Raw genomic sequence first — 21470 nt, 5'->3', positions numbered from 1 at the left:
TTTTTTTAAAGATGGGGTATCACTCTGTTGCCCAGGCTGGGGTCCAGTGGCTATTCACAGGTGTGATCATAGTGTACCGCAGCCTTGATCTGCAGGCCTGAAGCAATCCTCCCACCTCAGCCTCTCAAGTAGCTGGGACTACAGCATGTGCCACTGTGCCTGGCACCAACACGCATTTTTGGGGGCACATTTTGAGAGATATGGGTACAGATTCTTTTTAAAACTTCTAGACTCTAGAATGCCTCTCCTGAGTTTAGTCTCAGCCCAGATCCCAGCTGGTGGAGTGACTGAGGGTGAGTTGATTTTTATCTCTGGACCTCAGTTTTGATGTCTGTACAATGGGGCCAACCTGCCATCCTATCTCAGAAGCAATGGCCTATGGGAGGCCTGGGGTGGGGTGCACTGAGATTAGTCTGCCCTGGAGACCACACGAGGGGGTGCACTGTCTATAGAAAATTTAGAAATTCTATCCAAACTGAATAAAAGTCAGTTGTCTTTTAATTATCACCAAGTGTTGGCAATTTGAAACAAAGTTAGTGATGAAATACTCCTTCCTGCCAGGGAGAGCCACCCCTCCTCCCTACCCACCTGCTGTGTTGATTCTCCACTGCTGGAGGGGCAGAGAGAGTGGGGGTGGGGACCGAGGGCTGGAGGACCCCCGCCCGTTGAGTGGCCTCCCTGCAGAACCCCTGTGGCTCACATTTTGCAGAATCACTTTCTCAGGGCGGGTGAATGTTTTTCCCTCTCAATTTGGACTTCATTTGGGGCAAAGTCCCAGCCCCACTGAGGACTATGCTGGGTAATGAGGAGGGGATGGAGCTGAGATGTATCCTTTCAGGTCAGGAATGAGGCGTAGTGTCAAGGAGAGGAGTTCGGTGCCTCAGCAGCACCAAATTGAATTCCAGAGCGAGAGCTGGAGCAGGGCTCCAGAGAGGCAGATCAGGACCCAGCTTCTCATAGGGACAGCCCTTGGGGGGCTGCATTTGTTTCCATGTGGAATCACAGAATCAGAATGCCAGATGGGGAAACTGAGGCCCAGAGGGAGAGGAAGGTGTGCAGTCACACAACCTCTAAGATGTTAGGAGCATTGATTACATGGTCATTCCCTTTTTGTGTCACATGCCACCTTGGCTTTGTCCTCCAGCAGCCCAAGTTCTCTTGAAGGTAGGACTCTATGTCCCCCTTCTCTACTCCCCTACAGTGTCACTGAGCACAGGGCAGGACACTGGGGGCAGGGGCAGGAGGTACGGAAGGGAGTGACTGGGTGACACAAGGACTGGTCTGCCCCCCTTGGGATCTTGTGTGCTCAACCTGAGTCCAAATACCTGTGTGAGGCCTGGGGTCACAGCAGGTGAGGGCCACTCACCTTGTCATCCAAAATGGGCTCACACTGTGAGTAGTTGATCTTTGAGGCCCACGTCCCATTCTCCAAGCATTCTCGATAGGCATTCCCTACAAAAAATGCCAACTGCCAAGAGTCAGGTCACTCCCCTCCTCAAGAACCCTCCCTGGCTCCCTGGTGCCCACAGGATAAGGTGTACACACCTCAGCTCTCCTAGGGCAGGAAATACAATGTGCATCTGAAAGTTTACATGTAAGTCACTTATGTGAAAATAGTACAAAAGGCTCATCTTACAAAATAGCTAAAGGCATGCTAAAACCCATTTTAGATACAGTCTTTGACTAGCATTTTGTACACTTTCATTTTGTTCATTTGCTTCAAAACCGAATCCAATTGTGAGGAGTGGGTTGTGCCTGAAGATTCACTGCTTTCAGCATGCCACATAATTTACATCCTCATCTCAATTGTTTTATATTTATGAGATCCATACTTCACCAATATCAGTACTTCCATTTTAATAATAGCTACCATTTATATAGCATGTGTTTCCCATGTACCACTTCCTCTGCTAACTGCTATGGATACACATGTCCATTCAATCTCCACAACCACCCCATGAAGTAGGCATTAATATGAACCCATTTCAAAGAGGAGGAAACTGAGACATAAACAGATTAAGCTACTGGCCAAGGATACAAAGATGACAAGAGGATTCAAACCCAGAAGTTCTGGCTTCAGGTGTTCTGTTCTTAACCTTTAGGCCATATCAAGTAGTGGCAAACAGGAATGAGTGAATGCTGGGGACTCGGGGCTGGGCCACTGCCCTCCGGCTGCTGCTGCCTGGGAGGCCACCACATGATATTTCTAAATGTTCAAGAACCAGCCTCTGTATTCAGGTTGGAACATGATGTGTGAAAAGACGTCTCAAGCAGCAATGTCCTGTGCACAAAAGTGCAGGTTTTGTCAAGGGGGAAGGTAGGAAAGTTGAAAAATGCTCACATTTGCCTTTCTCTCTATCTCAGCTCCAACTGTCAAGGTCTGGCTCCTAAGCCACCCCCTCCATACGCCAGCTCCAATCAGGAGGAAGCCCTCCCACCTGAGAAGGCCTGGCGCTCTCGAAGCCTGCCTCTGCTCTGCCTTCATCACTAGTGTGTTTCTGACCTCCCGGGTGGGTTACAAATGCTGAACATTCCATTGTTTGGGGGTGATTTGTACCAGGGTTCAGCTCTCTGACTAATGGGCAGTTGTCTGTGAATTTTTCTTTCTAGCATATGTTAGATGTACAATGTAAAGCTAATTAAAATAAATAGCTCGCAGAGCACAGAGTTGCAGAGCTGGAGGGGGAACCTTAGGTTGTTTTTGGAAGCAGTGTGTTCTGAAATAATTAAGTTACTTAAAAACCCACTTCCGTTGAGCCCGATGAGTTGGAAGCAATGGAATTGGGAAGGAGCACTTGCCGAAGAGCAAAATCAATGGGGAAGATTCTATTAGCTTAATTGTTTTTTAGTTTGGTGCCTGGAGCTCATCCATTCTTCAAACCCGGGGACGTGACTGGCCTATTCCTTCCTCCTGGGCCAAGGCCCATCCCTGGCAGGGCCCTGCCCTCCCCCTGCCAAGTGAGTCAGGGAATGCCCTGGTCTGATGCTGATTCTGACTCTCAGGAAGAGGAAGCCTGCTCCCCACCCCTAGCCATGGCGCCCAACTCCCCAGGTGGGCTCTAATTTGATACCTAGGACTATCTTTCCTTACCAACATTCGTGCTCATGAAAGAGAGAGGCTACTTCAACTTGTGAGGGTCAGTGATGGTGATGTCATTGAACTAAAAAAGTAAAAGTATGTAAGGAGGATAAATTCTTTTGTGAAATGAACAGTCCCTCCCTGATGGGGGTTTACAGTGCCTCTGAACAGTCTATGTGAGGTGAGGCAGACCAGGATCCTGCCTGTGCTTCAAAGGGCAGAAAAATTTATCTTCTATGTGTTCATAGGTATTATCCAGCTCTCCTGAAACTCAGTGCTAGGCCCCTTCCTTCAGGAAGACCTCCGTGATTGCTTCCACTCTATAGCTCTCTCTGTCCTGAGCACCTCCAGTCCTGACCGCCTGAGCCCCCACACTCCAGCCCTTGCCCCATGACCAGCCCAGAGCTGTCCAGGTGAGTTAGTCTGGTCACTCTGATCAGTGTGGGGGCTCCCTGAGGACAGGGCCTCAGAACACTTGTTTCCCGAATATGATATCTCATGGTGGCACTGATCATGGGGTGGGCTTGCAGGTGGGAGGGGGTCAGGATAGAAATGCTGCACATCAGAGACCTTTCCTCCCCCTCACACCAATGCCCATGGGGTCCCAAGTTCCATGGATTCTGTCTCCTCCTTTTCTTTTTCCAGAGTCAACTCCCCTCCCGCCCATCCCTCCATCTGCTCTCTAGTCTTCTTGCCTGGACTGCTACAACAGCCTCCTCTCCTCTCGCCTCCCTGCTTCTTTTCTTGCCACCTTGACCATGTTGATTTCTGCTTAAAGCCATCAGTGGCTCTTTATTGCTCTCAAGGATAAAGTCCATTTTCTTAACATGATAGTCAAGGCCCTTGACACCCAGGTCCCAGCCTAACTGTCCTGACCCATCTCCAGCATTCTACATGGCCACTGGCATTGGCACAAATAGGCTTGGCACATACCCGCTTTGTGTGGATCCACCACTTAAAGCACCTGCTCCTTCTTACCCACTGCTTACGGATGAACTCCTACCCATCTTTAACCCCACACTCAAATGCCACCTCCTGCGTGGAGCCATCCCCAACACCCCTAGGTCTGAAGCAGTCCTTTCTTTGTTTCCTCCTCTATCCGTTCCTTTCTCTTGTAACATAGTTTTTCCATTTTACTGCCCTTGAACCACAATAACACATACATTTTGTGTTATAATCCAGTACACACACACACACACACACACACACACACACACACACACACACACAGAATCCATTTTCAAAAAGCAAGATTTAGCTTGAGCACAGCTGTACTATTTTCCTTTCCAGCCTATTCTAATGTCTTCTATTCATTTCACACACACTGATCATGACCCACTAAATTGACTCCACAGTCCACTCTTGTGTCACAATCCATAGTTTGAAAAACACAAATTCTGTTTTAGTGCATTTGCCGTAATTCGCTATGAACTTCATCTCTTTGGACCTAATCCTTCCTTTCTTTGCTACTGGACTTGAGCTCCTTGGGGATAGACAAGTAAGTAGAAGCCATATTGGAGCCATCAGATCTCCCTCAGGACAGAGCCATTGAGGAAATGTCGACTGAACAGAATTGACTCAGACCTGCTGACCCCTGGGAAAGCAGGTGGGATGCAGAAGCAGGAGGGGACTTCCCTCTCTGGCAGCCCAGCCCTGCCTGCAGATGAGCTTCTGGTTACAGACACTGGGTATCAAAGGACTGGAGGACACATGTGCCCCACTCTTTGGGGGAGCTGTCTGCTATAGCTAATGAGGGCGCCAGGCCCACAGACACAGCCTCGGACAGGAGGGAGTAAGACAGAAAGAATCCCTTCCACCCCCTGGGAAATGTAGATGGATGGGCACACACTGTGACGGCTGATGGCAAGGCTAGAATTGTGGGACTGGATGCAGAGAAGTGGGTGCCTATTACCATAACAACACAGGTGCCCCTGCTGAGGATCAATGCTGATGATGTGGAGTATGGGCTTCCAGGGGCATTAGGGTCTGAATGATGCAGGCAGAGTCTTCTCTTGCAGGACTCTGTAGTCTGGGAGGCCTGGTTTCCATGCCCAGAGTGGCCCAGGCCTGCCAAAAACCCCCATTACAATGGGCTCTCCCCGTTTCAGATGCTGACACTTTGCAAAGAGTTCCTGGTTCAGGCAGTTACCTGGGGTGGTCCTGAAGCCTGGCTGGGACATGAGAGCCTATATTCCAGCTGTAGTTTTGTCTCTGGATAGCTAGGTGACCATGATTAAGTCCCTTCTCTCTTGGTCTCAGTTTTGCCTCTTAGAAAAATTACAGTAAATTGATTCTCTATGATTTTATTGGCATCTCAGGTGGATCAATTATATGTTATGTGAGACTCCCTAGTCTACTAAATGCCAGTTAGCACCCCCAAGCTATTGTGACAACTCCAAGCATCTTGACATCACCTTCAAATGGTTGGCACTTCTATCTCTGATACCTTCTGGAAAGACATGGACCATAGGAGACAGGGACCATGAGGGACTATTTTTGGTGGTAGTTTTGGGGGAAGGAGTACAAGGGACAGGGGTAGGCATGGGGAAAAGAGTTAATGGGACTGTGGTAAGGCACAGCAATGGGGTCATTGGCTATTTGCAAAGAAAAGGACAGGAAGTGAGGGAGAGGCTGGATATGGTGGCTCATGCCTGTAATCCCAACATTTTGGGAGACCAAGGCGGGTGAACTGCTTGAGCCCAAGAGTTTGAAACCAGCCTGAGCAACATGATGAAACCCCATTCTCAAAAAAAAAAAAAAAAAGCCAGGCGTGGTGGTGTGTGCCTGTAGTCTCAGCTACTCAGAAGGCTGAAGTGAGAGGATTGCTTGAGCCTGGGAGGCAGAGGTTGCAGTGAGCTGAGATTGTTCCACTGCACTCCAGCCTGGGTGACAGAGTGAGACCCTGTGATGATGATGATGATGATGATGACAGAAGAAGAAGGAGGATGAAGATGGGGAGGAGGAGGAGAAGAAGAAGAAGAGGTAGTACTAGTAGTAGTAGTGGTGAGGGAGAGAAGGTGATGACATTGAGGTGGGGAGGGCCAGAAGCAATATTTACAGAAGGAATGAAGTCACTACATGGGATCGGAACTTTCAGCACCACGGACAGCACAACTCCATTCTTCATCCCTGCCTATCTCTAAGGTTGGGGACCTCGGAGAGCTCCTAAGAACCAGCCTTCCCACCCGATATTCAGACCTTGGCCATGGACCCAGCCCATTGAGGTCAAGCTAATTCATGCCCCTTTTCAAGGCCCAGATCCAGCCCCAGCTCCTCCAGGTAGTTTCCATGACTGTTCCAGCTCCCCAAGGGTCCAGCTGCTTGTGTCTGCCTGGCTCATGCTAGGCTGGGATTGTTCTTTCACTGACCCCTATAAAGGTGTTGTACTTTCCTAACCAGCCCAGGTTCTCTGGAGCAGAAGTTTACCTTATTTTGTACAAGGCTGAGAACCCCTAAAGGCATGGCATGGGTTGCTGTCATCTCTGGCCCTTTCTTAAGCACTGCACAGAGCTGAGCACACAGGATCTCAGGATGGACCAAGGCTGATGCTGTTTCCTAGGTTACTTGGGAACTCATTGAAGGTAGGAGGCTCAGAGTGGGCCAGGAGGACAGTCTGCCACCTTGTATGCCCATGCTCCACCAAGATGCATGGCAAATACAAAACAGTCACACGTACATGCAGGAGGAAGCCAGGTCTCACACCAAGACACCATGGGTAGGCTGACCCAGCTGCCAAAACTGCAGACATTGCAGTCCAACCCCAGATGGGGGAGGGATGTCAGTCTCAAACAGCAAACCTGTGGGCAGCATCCTCCAGGTTCCTGGCATGAAAGCTTTGACTGTTCCAAGGGAAGCAAGTTGGAAACTGAGTTATCAGGCATCTCCTTGGGAATTAGGAAGGAAGGCAACTTCTGCATTTGGTCTGGTGTGAGAGAAACTGACACATCTGGGGTCACTCAACCATGAAGAGGCAGAAGGTCTCTCTCCCCTGGGACACGGTTCCTCACGGGAGACCCTGGAGTTGGTGTACCTAGGAGAGAGAGGCTCTCCCTGTGACCCTGTGTTTCAGCAGGTTCAGCCAGTTATGCCACCTCTTCAGTGTCATTGCCAACTGGTGTCCAGATCCCCAGAAGATAATACCTTAGGGGCCAGATATCCCACCCTCAGTTCCCTTTACTGCCTGTAGTTAGGCCACTCCAGATCCAGCCATCTTCTTGTCTGGCTTGGGGCCTAGTTAGGAAATCTTTGACCATGACTTTGAGTCACCTTTCTTACCTACTTTTTTTTTTTTTTTTGAGATGGGGTCTCACTCTGTCACCCAGGTTGGAGGGCAGTGGTGTGATCTTAGCTCACTGCAGCCTTGAACTCCTGTACTCAAGTGATCCTCCTGCCTCAGCCTCCTGAGTAATGGGGCTACAGGCATGTGCCACCATGCCATGATAATTTGTTAATTTTTTTGTTTGTTTTGTAGAAACGGGGTCTCACTATGTGGCTTTGGCTGGTCTCAAACTCGTGGCTTCAAGTGATCCTCCTGCCTCAGCCTCCCAAAATGTTGGGATTGCAGGCATGAGCCACCATGCCTGGCCATCTTTCTTGCTTTTTGTGGGAAAAACCTCTCAGTCAATGTCTCCTCCCAGCTTGGCCTCCACTTTCTGGACTGGATTGCTTTTCATCCCCTGTTAAGAGACTTTTGGGGAAGGCGCCCAGAGCTGGGGTGGTCAGACATATAGTCCTAGTACTAACAGCATGGTTTTCCTGAGCTTCCCAAACGAGGTGCATCTCCTTGAGTCAGCATCCTGCATTGCTTGGAGGCCACTGCAGGCTAAGGAGGACTGACCAACTTTGAGGCCCACCTTGCATATTTCTGTCTTGATCCGATCACAGCAAATTGGTGGTCAGAGGGAAACAGGCAGCTGGTGATGTTCACCCAAGCTCAGACCCAGACTGATGTAGAAGTGCTGGATTGAGTTTGGGAGTCTACTATTGCCAACCCCAGCCACTGGGTGGGAAAGGCATCCCCAGGGCCCTTTGCTGGTGATGTCTGGGATTCAGGCCAGGGAGCTTGGATTCCATTTCTTAGTGTTGTATGGACACAGCTCTCTGAGCCTCGACTGCCTGTTCTGGACCTCCAGAGACCCTCAGCTCCCTATTTCCACAGGACTTTTCACTCATGGTGCCCTGCCATCCTTAAGCAGGATCATCTGTAAGCATACTTACAGGAGACAGTGGGGAAACTGAGTCATAGAGGCACTGAGCAGTTTAATGTAGACCATACTGGGTCTATGAAAAAGGGAAGGGGGAGTGGAACCCAGCTCACTGTGTAAGCTCTGCCCTCCCGAGAGAGGGGCAGTGGGAGGAGGCCCCTACCTCATGCTCCCGCCTCTACTGTACAGGGCTCCCTCCTTCCAGCCATCCTAGCAACGCTCAGTGGGCTCGTTGCCATGACGCCACCCTGTGGAGGAAGGTGGGGAGAGGACAGAGGACCCCTGTGGCAGAAGCTGCCTTGGAACTGAGAAACATCACGAGAACTCATCAAGCCCTCCACCCACCTGGTGCAGATAAACTGAGGTCTGAAGAGGGGAGACAACCTGCCCAAAGTGAGAAAAGCAGTCAGTAGGATGGCCAGAATTAGAACTGGCTCTCAGTCCATAGTTCCTGTGAAGTAATGCAGGGAGATGACAGCTGGCTGGCAGGATGCCAGCAGCATCCCTCCAGGGGGGCAAGGGGCTGCCTTTCTCTGCAGGCTTTTAGGGACCAGACCTTCTCAGTCTAGATAGACAGAATTCCCCCTCCCAGGACATCCCCAGAAGCCACAGAGTTCTGGCGGCTCTCAGAGACAGCAGGAGACCACCACCCCAGAATGAGGATAGTCATTCTTGGTGTGAGCGGGACTTTCCCCTACCCAAGGACATGATGGCCCCTCCTTCCAGGCCCCAGGCCACCTTCAACTCCCCTCCCCTTGCTGACAATGCCTTAGCTGTCCACAGGGAGCCCCAAGCAGCATCATCTCCCCTATGTGCCATGGCCCCACGAGGTCAGCATGTTCTCTGTCCCCTTGACACAGATAAGAAAACTGGGACTTGGACAAGGAGGGCCTGCCAGTCCCTCAGTGAGTCACGGCAAACCCAGGACTTAGATGCAGCCCTGCTAAATCTGAGCCCAGGTTCCTCCCACTCTCCGCTCTCCTGGCAGGTGCTGTGTGTGAAAGGGACCACCTGCCTGACTCTGGAGCACCTGGTGAGGGTGGGCAGTCAGAGGGGCCCAAATGCCTGCACCTGGGGCCCAGCCAAGAAGCCCTGTGGGGAGCTCCCTGGGGATCACTGAGATGGGGCTCCTCCTTCAGCCCATCTTCAGGGCTCCAGGCTCTGCTGTGGCACTTGTGGTAAGGAGTGCACAGGGAAGGATGCTGGGACCTCTGACTTAAGGAGCAGGAGGGAGGAGAGGAAAGGGCCAAGGCCCAGGTCCCCAGCCAGCCCTTGATTGAGATTTAGATGGCACATTTTGAAAATCAAGGAGTATCCTTCCAGAGTATTCTGGTCCTATACCATAGGACTATGGACAAGCAGCTGCTGTCTCTAAAGCCAGCAGAATGGAGGCCCTTGCCCTGGTCCAACATTTGAGGCCTCCATGATCTGACTTCTGCTTCCCTCCCTCCTCTTCCACTTCTGCTCCCACCCTCCCTTCCATCTGACACATCATTAGCTCAATTTTTCAAGGCACTGTTCAACAACACTTCCTCCATGAAGTCTTCCAAATTTACTCTCCCTTCCTCTTGGAATAACTCCGTTCCATGTGCTCTGACTGTCTTCACTGTGCTATTTTACTTGGGAGCATATATCAAAAAGTTCTCTTTGAGAGTCTTCCTGTCTGTCACTCTTTCTAGAACAGGAGCCCCTGGAAGGCAGGCTCAGGTCTTATGCATCTTTGAAAAGTTTGTCTCTAGGCTCCTCAATGCTTTCTGGGGGAAAGGGTAAAATACTTACAACCCCAATAAGGGGTGAGCCTGAGCAAGTTGATTAGGTGGCTGGAGGATTCCTGGGGAGAGCAGGAGACAGGAAAGATCAAGATGCATGAAGAGGTGGGTAGAAGCTAGAGCAGAAGCCAGGAGTTTCCAGAGCCAGCAGAGGCCTATCAGGGCCCAGACTTGCTTTAGGACTCTGGGCAGCTGTGTTTCCCTCTCCTGGCCAGTCATTTCCTACCCTTAAGTGGGGAGGGGAAGGCTGGACTCAGCACATAGAGGGCTCTGCAGCCGGGCAGCTCTGCGGTGTCTGGATGGCCACAAGGGCATCCACTTCTGCTCTATTTCTCTTCCTTCCTTCTTTTCTTAGCTAAACCTCTGTGATGGCCATGCCTGTCCCACCTTCCCTCTCTCCCAGCAGGGAAGTTGTTCTCACACATGGAGTAACCTGTGGCCCTTGGAGAATGGAATAGAGTCAGGGTGGGATCAGGTCTCGCTGGAGTCTGAGAATGCAGACCTGAGTTTCCGGATTTACAGCTTCTACTTCTTCAACCCAGAGGGCAGGGTCTATCTGGGGTCCTCCTGAGGCTTGCATCCCTGCACTGCACCTGTCCTTAACAAATGCGGCATCCCAACTGCTCCAAGACCTTTAAAGTTTACCCCCACTCCCTCCAGAAAGCCTCACAGGAATGTCCCAGTGTCCACCAAGCCCCTCTTCCTGATCTCTGACGGTTGATTTGCAAAAGCCTCATTGATAAGCAGCCTGGGGCTTCCAGAGGGCAGGTCTCAGCCTTTCTTATCACCTCTGACTCTTAGGGCTGAAGAAGGGATTCCTGCGTAAGCAGGCAGACCCAATGGGAGAGACCCCTCTGGGTAGAGACCACTCAGCTTATGTGTTTCCATTGTAACACAACCAGTGCTTCAGCATGTCTCTAGAATGGGGTTCTGGGAAGTGGGGACCCCTAACTTCCCCATGTGGCTAGGTTAGATGGGATGCCCCTTCTTCCCCGGTCCTGGCAGATGCCTCAGTACAGATGACCCCAGCCGTTCCCAGTAGGACATTGCGGAGCTTGAGGTCAAGGAGGCTGAGGCTGAGCCAAGCTGCACTTAGTGGTTCCACAGAAGGAAAATGGACCATGGCCAGGAGGGAGGTGGCAAGACCCTCCTTTGCAGCCAAAAGGACTGCAGGGACAGGCAAGATGAGGTGCAGGAGGAGGGCAGATAGAAGGAGGGATGGGAGTGGGGAGACAGTGGGTTTGGAGATGGAGTGGGGGGACGGAGAAGGCAGTAGGGAGAGATGGAGAAAGAGAGAGAGAGGTAGAAAATGAGAGAATCTGAGAAAGACATAGAAACATACACCCAGAAACAGAACCACACATAGAGAAAAACAGAAACAGACAGGGAGACAATGAGAGAGACACAGAGACAGAGATGTGGACACAGAGATGGGCTCAGAGGAGTCCGTGTAGAATGGGAAGAGGTGGGAGGAAAATGGAATATAAGTGCCCCACTTCTGGCCAAACCACTTCCATGCTAATCCACTTCCTTTCTGCCTACAGATAGGGAGACAGGCCCACAAAAGGGATGAGACTTGCCCCAACTAAATTGTATATGGACATTTAGGATTGTTTCTAGCCACCCAGGATTTGAACCTGGGTTCGGGGAATCCTGGGGGAAGACCGAGGCTATCTCCCCGCCTAGAGCTAAAATGCCAGATCCTTACTTCCCAGGCTCCCTTGTAGCCAGAGCTTTGGCATGGGATTTGGGGCTCCACATACTCCCCCATCCATCAGATGCACCCACCCAAGGGAATTAGTGAACTGGGGGCCCCCAGATGGAGACAGGGAGAAAGCCTCTCCAGAGATAACTGCAGGAAGCTTAAGACTCCAAGTTGGCCAGGTGCAGTGGCTCACGCCTATACTCCCAGCACTTTGGGAGCCAGAGACAGGAGGATCGCTTGAGTCCGGGAGTTCAAGACCAGCTCTGGCAAAATGGCAAGATCCCACCTCTACAAAAAAATTTAAAAATTAGCCAGGTGTGGTGGCATGTGCCTGCAGTCTCAGCTACTTGGGAGGCTGAGGCAGGAGGATCGCTTGGGCACAGGAGTTTGAGATTGCAGTGATCTTTGATCATGCCACTGGACTCCAGCCTGGGTGGTAGACTGAGACTCTGTCTCAAAAAAAAAAAAAAAAAAAAAGACTCCAGAGTAGTGGTGGTAGTGGTGGTAGTGGTGGCAGTGGTGGTAGCAGGGCTGTGGCCCACCTGGTGGCTAGGGCTGGTGGTGTTGGCAGGGCCTTTCAGGGAGAGGGAGGTCCTCTCACTGGGCCAGCTCTGCCCTATGTTCTTGGCTTGGGGCCCCAAATCCGGTTCTCTAGCCCACTCAGTGATTCCATAAGCTCCCCAATATCTTTTTAAAAAATTTCTTCTCTGCTTAACCTAGCAGAGTTGCTTTTTGAGAGGCAGCAGAACCTGGGTTTGAAATCTTGTTCTGTTACAAGTGACTTAATTGCTCCACACCTCAGTTTCCCCATGTGTAAAATGAGGATAATGCCATGTCTCTGTCACTGGATGGTGCAAGGATTAAATGAGTTAAACCACAGTACAAACACGTGGAAGCTCAGCCACTGAAGCGCCAGCACAGGTTGTGTAGAGAACACCCGAGGAGACTCGTGTGCTTAACTTGGCTCTGCCACTGACTAACATGTGTGGCCATGCACTAGTCCCTTCCCTTCCCTTGGCCCTGCTGCATCTGGAAATAACTCTGGGTAAGATGGCTCAAGGCTCTGACCCAGCCTCCCAAACTCACACACTGTAGCTATTTGCTAACCCCACATCCTGAGGACTTCTAAATGCCTTATCTCCACTCTTGGTGCTCTCTTGAGCTTTTCCTCACCCAGCCAGCTGCTTCCTGAACATCTCCACTCAGCTGTCCCTCCAGCTCCTCAAAGTCAACACATCCCCAACTGTGCTCAGCTGTTTCCTGTGTGCCCAACCTTTACCTTGCCGTCTCTCACCATATCTTGTCAATTTCAAATGCCCAAGGTTGCTGGCGTCTTCACCCTCGTTTGCTCCTACAGCCTGCGGTCTACCTGGGTCTGTGTAGAAATCCCCTTACTTCTCCCTTCCCTCCAGAGGACAGTGTGCTCCCAAAATTGAGCTTCTCTGCTCACAAGCTCACCCAGGCTCCCTCTCCAGATGCTGAAGCCCTGTAGAATGGCCTGCATCACCTGACCGCCATGCCCCTCCCCAGCCTCATTGTTTCTTTCTCCTACTCCCTGTTCTCCATACAACACACTCCTCCCAAGGCACAAAGCCCAGCCTGTCTCCTTACCTTTGCTCAGTCCCCTCAGCCTAGAGGGCCTCTCCTGTGCCTATTACACACTCACCTGCTAAAATCCAACCTGTCCCCAGAAGTCCAGCTCAGAGGGCTAAGTCCTCCCCGATCCTCCAGGCCGGAGCTATGAGTCTTCTTTCCAAACCTCTAAGCTCTCCTCGCAAACCGAATGCCTCTTGTGGAGGCAGTACTGCCCCATGGTTAATAGCGACAGCTGTGGATTTGCCTGCTTGCACTGGTGCATAGGAGCTGATTAGGACATTGAACAAGTTACTTCATGTGTCTGAGATTCAGTGTTCTTGCCTGCAATATGGGCATACAAGCAGTACGTATCTCAGAGGGAGTGTGGGTGAGTGGGATTATGGATGCCTGAGATATGGATACAAAGCTCTCTCAGTGGTACCTGGAAAATGATCAACACTTGATAGCTTTGTGGCAGATTCTCTGTGCTCAGCTGAGGTGAAAAATCGAAGAGACTAACATCTAAACTGTTATCCCCACCCGGGCGATTCCTGCTCTCTAAGGAATGAGGCTTCAATGCAGGTTTGGCTATAGCATAACAAAATTGGGGCAGGAAGTGGAGCCTGAACGCTGCTGTTCTTCCCCTAGGCTTCTCATGGAGTTTTCTCCCTCTGTCATTCTTTTTAAAGGAAGGGTCCCATGGAAAAGGCAAACAGAGAAGAAGGAAGCAGCACTGATGTGAAGAAAGGGGAGGAGGGAAATCAATCATGCATTTCCACAGCCATTAGCAGCCTCTGCTCTTCCCACCTAGGCTGACCTCACACCCCAGGTGCTGGTTAGTGGTAAGTGCTCCCCACCCTCCACAAGCTCCTCTCATTCTCCAGCAGTTGCAGTGCAGGCAGCACTTTGGTCTAAATGAAGAACATTGTTCATTAGATACCAGGGGCTAATTGGCCCTACTTTTACCAGCCTGGGTGGTGCCCCAACCTTTTATCAGCTTCTTATTAGACTTAATTGATATGAATGACCTGATATGTGCTGTCTGCAGCACCTTTGGGAAGTCTTTCTTGTCACCCCGCCCCCACATCCCCATCCCATAGACCTTGTGCTTCCCCCCTAATTAGGGCATTCATCATTCTGTTCTTTTTGTCTGTTGCAGTTGTGAGTGAGAGCCTCAATACAGTGCCTGTGCAGTGGCTGGCACATAGTGGGTGTTCCACAAATTGACTGAGTATTACTGTACTCAGCTTGGCTATGAAGAAGAGACCCAGGCCCTGCCCTGGGAAAGGGGGGCCTCCAGGCTGGTTGGGGAGAACAAGGCATAGCCCAGGCTGGGGTAAGAACAAAAGCAGAGCTCCCTGAGGTTCACAGGCTGTGGGCTGAGATGCTCCATCACCCCACTTTACCCTGGATGGCCCTTAATCTCCAGGCCCAGTCTGAATCAGGCACGCTGATCTCCATTGCCCCACCCCACACAGCTCACGGAATCCTAAAACTACAGTTTTATAAGGTCAGGACTAGGAAGGCACAGGGAAATCATTCCTTCTGCTTGCACACCTCCTAGCTTGGGGATCTTACTTCCTTCTAGGGAGATCTGTTTTAATCATGGATGGGAAGCATGTGCTCCCTGGGCCCACCAGAGCCCTCAGCTGGTGCAGCCAGGAGAGTGCGGCTTGGCATCAGGTGCAGGTACATCTCTCTTGCCTTCTAACCATCTCTCATGGCAAAGCCCTCAGCCTCAGCTTCTGAAAGCTTGTGTGTGTGTGTGTGTGTGTGTGTGTGTGTATGGGTGGTGGAGGTGGAGCTGGGCCACAGCTCAGACTCAGCGTGCTTGACAACTGGGGTCCGGCTGGAGATGTGAGGGGGGGTTCTAGGTGGGGCAGTGATTGCTGCCCCCACAGCCTCCCGCAGACCACACACCTGGCTCCCTTCCCATGTTCCACAGGGCACAGACAGGCACCTACACACACACGCACACACCTAGAATCCACACTGAACGACCCCACCTGGAGGCTGTGTAACTTCAGCAACCTCTACTGCCCTTTTCCCCAGAGCCTCAAGCCAGTCCATGATTTGCCAGGAGGAAGGCAGGCACAGGTTGTTCTCCTTGAGAGATGGTGTTGGGGTGCTGATTCAGACACCACTCATTATGGGGGCGCAGGAATAATGCTGCCCACAGCCCCTGACTCAGCCCAGCAGGTCAGTCCTGGGACCTCGGATTAGGGAAGATGCAACACCCCGCACCCTCTGGCTTGGCAGAACCTAAGCCTGCATGTCCTCCCCTCAAAACATGCGCTCGCCCCAGCCCTCCTGCCTCCTACCCTCCTCCTCTCCTCTCTGGTAGTAGGGTCTGGTCACTGCACTCACTCTGGGGGATTTGGGACTTAGCATATCCGCCCTCTTGGGATAGGTCCCCCTCCTGGGCAGGGGAAGCATTGTCTAAACAATGAAGCCCTAATGGGGAACTTCAGGCAAGGGAAACCTACAATGAGGGAAGGAGGTTTACTCTCAAAGAGGAGGAAGTATTTCCTTCTCCCCTTTTTGGGCTGTCACCGCATGGAGCACGGGAATTGTGGGCAAATCACTGGCTTACTGAGATTAGACGCTGTATTGGGGGTAGAAGCAGAAGGACTGGGGGTAGAAGCAGAAGGCGCGCCCCTAACATTGTAAGGGGTCCTTAACGCCAGCGGTCTGCGGTACCGCGGCCCTCAGCAGCTTTGTGCCGCTGGGTCCGGAATCCTCTTTACTCCCTAAACCGCCTTCCCAGGAGGCCGGTGTAGAGCAGGCAGCGAGGGCCGGGGGCACTCACGGGTCGTGTTGTACTTGACGCCGTTGAAGTACTCGGGGCACGGCCTCTCCACGAGGGCTCCGGCAGCACTGCGGGGCCAGCACGTTCCGATCTGGTCCAAGGTCGTGTTGCAGTAGGAGTAGGGACCTGGCAGCGGGAGAGAGCGCAGTAGGGCTCAGAGGGGCCCGCAGGGACGCGGGGCTCTCGGAGCGCGGGGTCAGGGGTGCACCCAGCGCGCGAGAGAAGGAGCCTGCGCAGCCTCCGACCGCTCGCCTCCCGCCTACCCTCGGGGTCCAGGGGTGGCCCCCAGCCGTCCAAGAGCAGCTCTTCAGCCAGCGCCAGGCTGCAGTTGGCCTCCAGCAGGCTGTGGAGCAGTGCCGCGTCCATCGCGCCCCGCAGCCGCGTGCGGAGAGGGAGTGGCAGTGCGCGCCCGGCGTGGCTGCGAGGGAGTGGACGCGAGAGTGAGCGGCCAAGAGGGCGCGGGGTCCTGGCCCCTGCCAGCCCAGCCCCAATCTCCCGGGCAGCCTCTGGGCGCCACCTCCGGTCGCCCAGAGCTGTCAAGTGGGGACCTTCCCGGAGAGGAGCCGGCGAGCGCACGGAGATGCGGGTACAGCCGCTCCGCCGCGGCCAATGGCTGTGCCGGGGGGCGGGGCCGGGCGGCTCCTCTCGGAGGGGCTCAGTCTCCAGCCCCCGGGCCCTCCACCCTGCCCAGAGTACGGCTTCTCAGTTCGCAGCTCTCTTCCAGTCGCGGCGTCCAGAGGAGGGCGGTGGGCTGGAGAGCGTGGGCCTGGGGTGACGGAATGCCCTGTGGGGGGATCTCAGGCCCCCGAGCTGCAGGGGGCAGCAAAGCACGCCCACCTGCCCGCCTGCCCGAAGAGAACACCGCAGCTCTGCTAACCGAGGGACAGCCGCGACCCAAAGTTCGGCAGCTGTCCGCCTGAGCTTCCCCTCCCTGAGCGAGGACACTGGAGGGAGGCAGGGACGGAGAGCCCATGGGCAGATCTGCATCCTCCAAAAGCCTCCATAGGCTCTGGGAAGGAAATGTATTGAGGAGGCTTGGAGGGAAGCAGGGAGACACCCAGGAGTCTAATGAGATCAAGTGGCCTGAGTGGGTTGAAGACCTTGGATCAGGCCGTGAAAGCTGGAATGGAGAGAGATTTCGGAGGGGCAGCCAGACCTGGTGAGGAGGAACTGGAGTGGGTGGCTGGTTTTAAGCAGGAGCCCGGAGGCAGGGATAATATCAGGTCTCCTGCTTGAGTGACTGGGTGGCCATTTAATCAGATGGAGTAAGTCTAGGGGAGAAATTGGCTGAAATTATCTGGAAGGCTTTATACACCTAGTTGTTAGTGCCTTGGGCACCAGAAAGAATAAAGGAAGAAGTGAGAATGTGTCTCTCTTCCTCGAGGCTTGGGCAGGGCCTCACCTGACCCTGGTTTCCACACCAGTAGCGGGGCAGGGGCGGGGAGAATCAGGCCCCACAGCAGGTGTGGAGGAGCTGGAAACCTTCCCAGAGAACTTGCCCAGGCCCCCCACCCCACCCTGGCCCAGAATGCCTCCTTGGTGATCTGCTGTGGCTGCACCCTCAGAGTGCCCAGGGCGGGCCTGCTGTGTCTGCCAGCTGAGTGGGGCATCAGGCTCAGGAAGCAGGGCCTGGGGTAAGGCATGCTTCCACTCAGGCTGCATTTTGGTCCAGCCTCTGACTCTGCTCTCCCTGCCATGGTACCCCAGGCAGGATGCTTGCCCTCTCTTCTGGGGCTTTCTCCATCATTGAAATCTTCCCCGAGGCCCCTCTCCTCTCTGAGACTCTCTCGTTCTGAGTTATGAGATGGAGAGTCTGGGGAAGACATACATGTGTGTTGTGTGTTGTTTGTTTCTATCTTTAGAGGGCAAGAAGAGCTGGAACCTAGTCTCAGAAACCAGTCCTGTTCCCCTGCCATCCTCCACATAAACCTAAGCTGCTAGGAAAGGCTAAAACCACCATGAACTAGCACCATGCCCTGGGTAGAGAGAGGCGAAGCAGCAGGCAGGCTGCTTTTGTGTGCTCTGCTCTCACCAGCCTCCATATTAATGGTGCTGTCACTGCCCAGGCAGAGTGAGTGAGACCACACTAAGACCAGGGCTGAGCCCTGGAATCTCTCCAGGGCCTGCTGACTGGCAGGTACAAGGTGTTGAGCAGCCAGCCAGGTCTATCCTCTGCCTCCTCTGCCTCCTGAATGGACAGTGAGAGCCCAGGCTCAGCTCTGGGCAGCTGCAGAGGTAGAGGTTCCTTGGTCTTCATATTATCCAGTGCCAGGAGCAGGGCAGGACCTAGGCAGAGTCCTACCCTCTGTTCCTAGACCCTGTTACCCAGGGTCCCACACGGGCCAGAGTGTGGCTAGCAGGTCAGCCCATGTATTCACAGGGAAATAGTGTCCCTCATATACAAGGGATAGCCCTTTACACAGCACAGTGCAGCACGGAGGAAGGGAGAAATCCTAAGCCAAGCTTAAGTTATTATCCTTGTTCGTTACTGGAGCCACCACCTAGGTGGTGCCTAAAGCACCTATAGATGCAGCTATGTCAAGAGGTGGTGTGCTCCCAATGACCAGAGGCCAGGGACTTCTCATCTCATGCAGATTTCTGCAGAATGGAGGGTTGGCCTAGGTGAACTGGGTCGCTCTTAACTGGAAGGGCTCACATACCAAAGACTCTTCTGGGAAGTGACCATTTCAGTGGCAGAGTCAAATGCTGTTCTGCATCCTGAATGAGCAGTTGGGGTCTCAGCACAGACCCACAGACCCACAGACCCAAGGTCCCCTGGATGTGGGGCCATTTCTTTATGGATCTTATTATTATAGGCACAGTTGTCATTCTAGATGTGACAGAGGGAAAACTAGAAAAGGTAGCAGTTTGGGAACAAATTGATTTTACAGCTCACTTTAGTGTCTGCGAATAGGTAAATGAGGAAGAAATTGGGAAGAGCCCCAAAATTCCCTCAATTTTACTAAATCCAAGTACAAACAAACAAAGACGGGGGCATTTTTGCTAACTAAAGAAGCAGAGGTAGATTAGAGGTTTTGGGATAGTGATGGGTTCCCAGGGATGCAGGCCAGCCCCATCCCAGCTAGAGGCCAGGAATTAGGGGATAAGTATTTGGAACAGTTTGTGTGTCCCCAGGCTGCTGGGGACAGGTTGGCAAATAGGTTCAGGGAAGTGTAACAGGTACTTTGGAAGACCCCTGTGTACCATGAGCAGCAGAGTAAGGCAGGTGCCTCTGGTGCCCTGCATGCCATCCCATGGCCCACCTCTGATGTCAGCTGCAGCAGAAGTGGACAGTTCCAGGCCAGCTCAGACACACTTGCAAAGCCTAATACATGGCATCAAACAGGCATATAGGCATAACAGAATCACACACAGAGCCACAGTTATGCATCTTCACCATACACACACATTCTCTCTCGCATTCATCCCCTACCACTCAAATGTCAGCTGGAAAACAGGATTTAAAGGGACAGGATGCATCTTTGCTTCTCTAAGGGACTGTCCTTGGTTAGACTACATAGACAGGGAGTCTATTCAGGCACAGCTGGAATAGTCGTGGTGTTTCCTGGGAATTACGATGGGGTTGCTAAGGGCACAGAGGTTCCAGAGGGGCCTGAAGGTGCTGCACTCTTGCCCTGTAGCACTGGAGACAGGGGTCCCGGGCCAGGCACCCCCTCCTCACCCTATCCTACTCCACTGCGGGACGGAGGAAGTGGCCTGGTGTCTTCATGTCAAACCATGGGACTAAGCTGTGGGGACAGAAAGGACCCTCAGTGACATCCAATCCCACATTCTTGTTTTACAGATGGACAATAGGATTCCCAGACAAGGAAAAGAGGTTTCCCTCCCTTACTTCTCCCAGGCCATCCTCATCTCTGCAGCAGCCCAAATGGGCTCCCTGTCTCTTCATGGCAGATAAAACAATGTTTTATAATTATGATCCTGTCACTCTTCCTCATAGGAGTGCCACCAACCCGTTGCCCTTGAGATGGAGACCACCTCTTTGGTATTGCAAAGAAGGTCCTTTGTGATCATCTATCCCTCATCCTCACCCTCCTGCTCCATTCAAAAGGCCCTCCAGAACAATGTATTATTCCTGGGAACCATCTTTGGTATTGCAAAGAAGGTTCTTCATGATCGTCGTCTCCCATCCTCACCCTCCTGCTTCATTTGAAAGGCCCTCCAGAACAATGTGTCACTACCAGGAACCATTTGCTATCTCTGTTCCTTGTTTGTATTTCTGCACTGGAAATGGCCTTACAGCTCCACACTCATCCTTCAGACATGCAGCTTCTTGGTGACCCCATCTGCTGGGTGCTGGCCTATGTCACATCCAGGTTGCTTTTTATTCATTGTCTCATCTACCAGCCCATGCCTCCCCAAGGGCAGGGCTGGTCCTGTTCACTAACCCATCCCCAGCACCCATTGGAATGCTCTAGACTTCAGCCCAGTGAGTCACTAAGAAAGAACATATACCTTGGCAGAAGAGCTGAGGAAAGCCCAGGTCCCTGTCTTCAGGCCAAGGCTCTCTTCCCATTTGACCAACCCTGGTGTATGTGTGTGTGTTGCATTGAGGAATTATTTCAAGGTATCTTTGAATCCATTCGGATTCTTGGCCTGGTGTGGTGGCTCACACCTGTAATCTCAGCACTTGGGGAAGCCAAGGCAGGCAGATTGCTTGAGCACAGGAATTCAAGACCAGCCTACAAAAAATAATAAAAAATAAATAAATAGTCCATTTGGATTTTTATATCATCTATGGATAGGATAAATAATATGCCTCATAATATATGCCCTAATATTTTTCAAATATATGTAGCTGCCTCTGTGATGAATAAAATAGAAATAATCTATTTAAAGCCTGCCTGAAGTCATAATTGTTCTGTGATTATGCATGTGTTTCCTTTTTCAGGGGCATACAATTGAATTGATCATAGATTCATAACCCTTTGTCATTATTAGCCTTTGCATTAGCCCATGCATGGCTTAACTTTATTTTTTAGTCTTTATTTTATTTAGTCTTTTTATTGTATGTAGTAGACAATATAATAAGCCTACCACCTAACTGGAAACTACATCATTACCAGTCACTTATCTATTTATTTCTATTCTCCTTCCCCAGAGGGAACATTCCCTTGACTATTGCATTTGTCATTCTCTGGCTCATATTTTTTTTCAGTTTTCTCACAGGTATGTACATCTAAAAGATACAGTGTTTGGTTTTACTTGGTTTTGAACTCTGTGTTAGTCGTGATGCATTTCCTCAAGCAGTGGACACTGAAGAGAAGGTCATTATCAATTTGGGGACTTGAGAAATGATTCCTGAAGC

General features: G+C 51.9%; 1 protein-coding gene across 4 annotated transcripts in view; it reads right to left on the bottom strand.

The window, feature by feature from the left end:
* CRHR2 (corticotropin releasing hormone receptor 2) overlaps positions 1-21470 on the bottom strand; it is a 48112-nt gene that overhangs the window by 13970 nt on the left and 12672 nt on the right. Inside the window, exons 1-3 of one of the 4 annotated variants that reach the window (XM_054495149.1) lie at positions 20618-20678; positions 16142-16267; positions 1367-1452 (exon numbers count right to left, since the gene is read on the bottom strand). In XM_054495149.1, coding sequence (XP_054351124.1) covers positions 1367-1452; positions 16142-16267; positions 20618-20678 — 273 coding nt within the window. Of the gene's footprint in view, positions 1-1366; positions 1453-16141; positions 16268-16404; positions 16684-20617; positions 20679-21470 lie in introns of those variants that run through there. The other 3 variants (XM_054495148.1, XM_054495150.2, XM_054495147.1) reach the window with 3 other exon arrangements.

Source organism: Pongo pygmaeus, chromosome 6, assembly GCF_028885625.2.
Source record: "Pongo pygmaeus isolate AG05252 chromosome 6, NHGRI_mPonPyg2-v2.0_pri, whole genome shotgun sequence".
NCBI classification, from domain to species: domain Eukaryota; kingdom Metazoa; phylum Chordata; class Mammalia; order Primates; family Hominidae; genus Pongo; species Pongo pygmaeus.
Note: the sequence above shows the minus strand (reverse complement) of the source record. Positions and strands in the feature narration are given on the sequence as shown.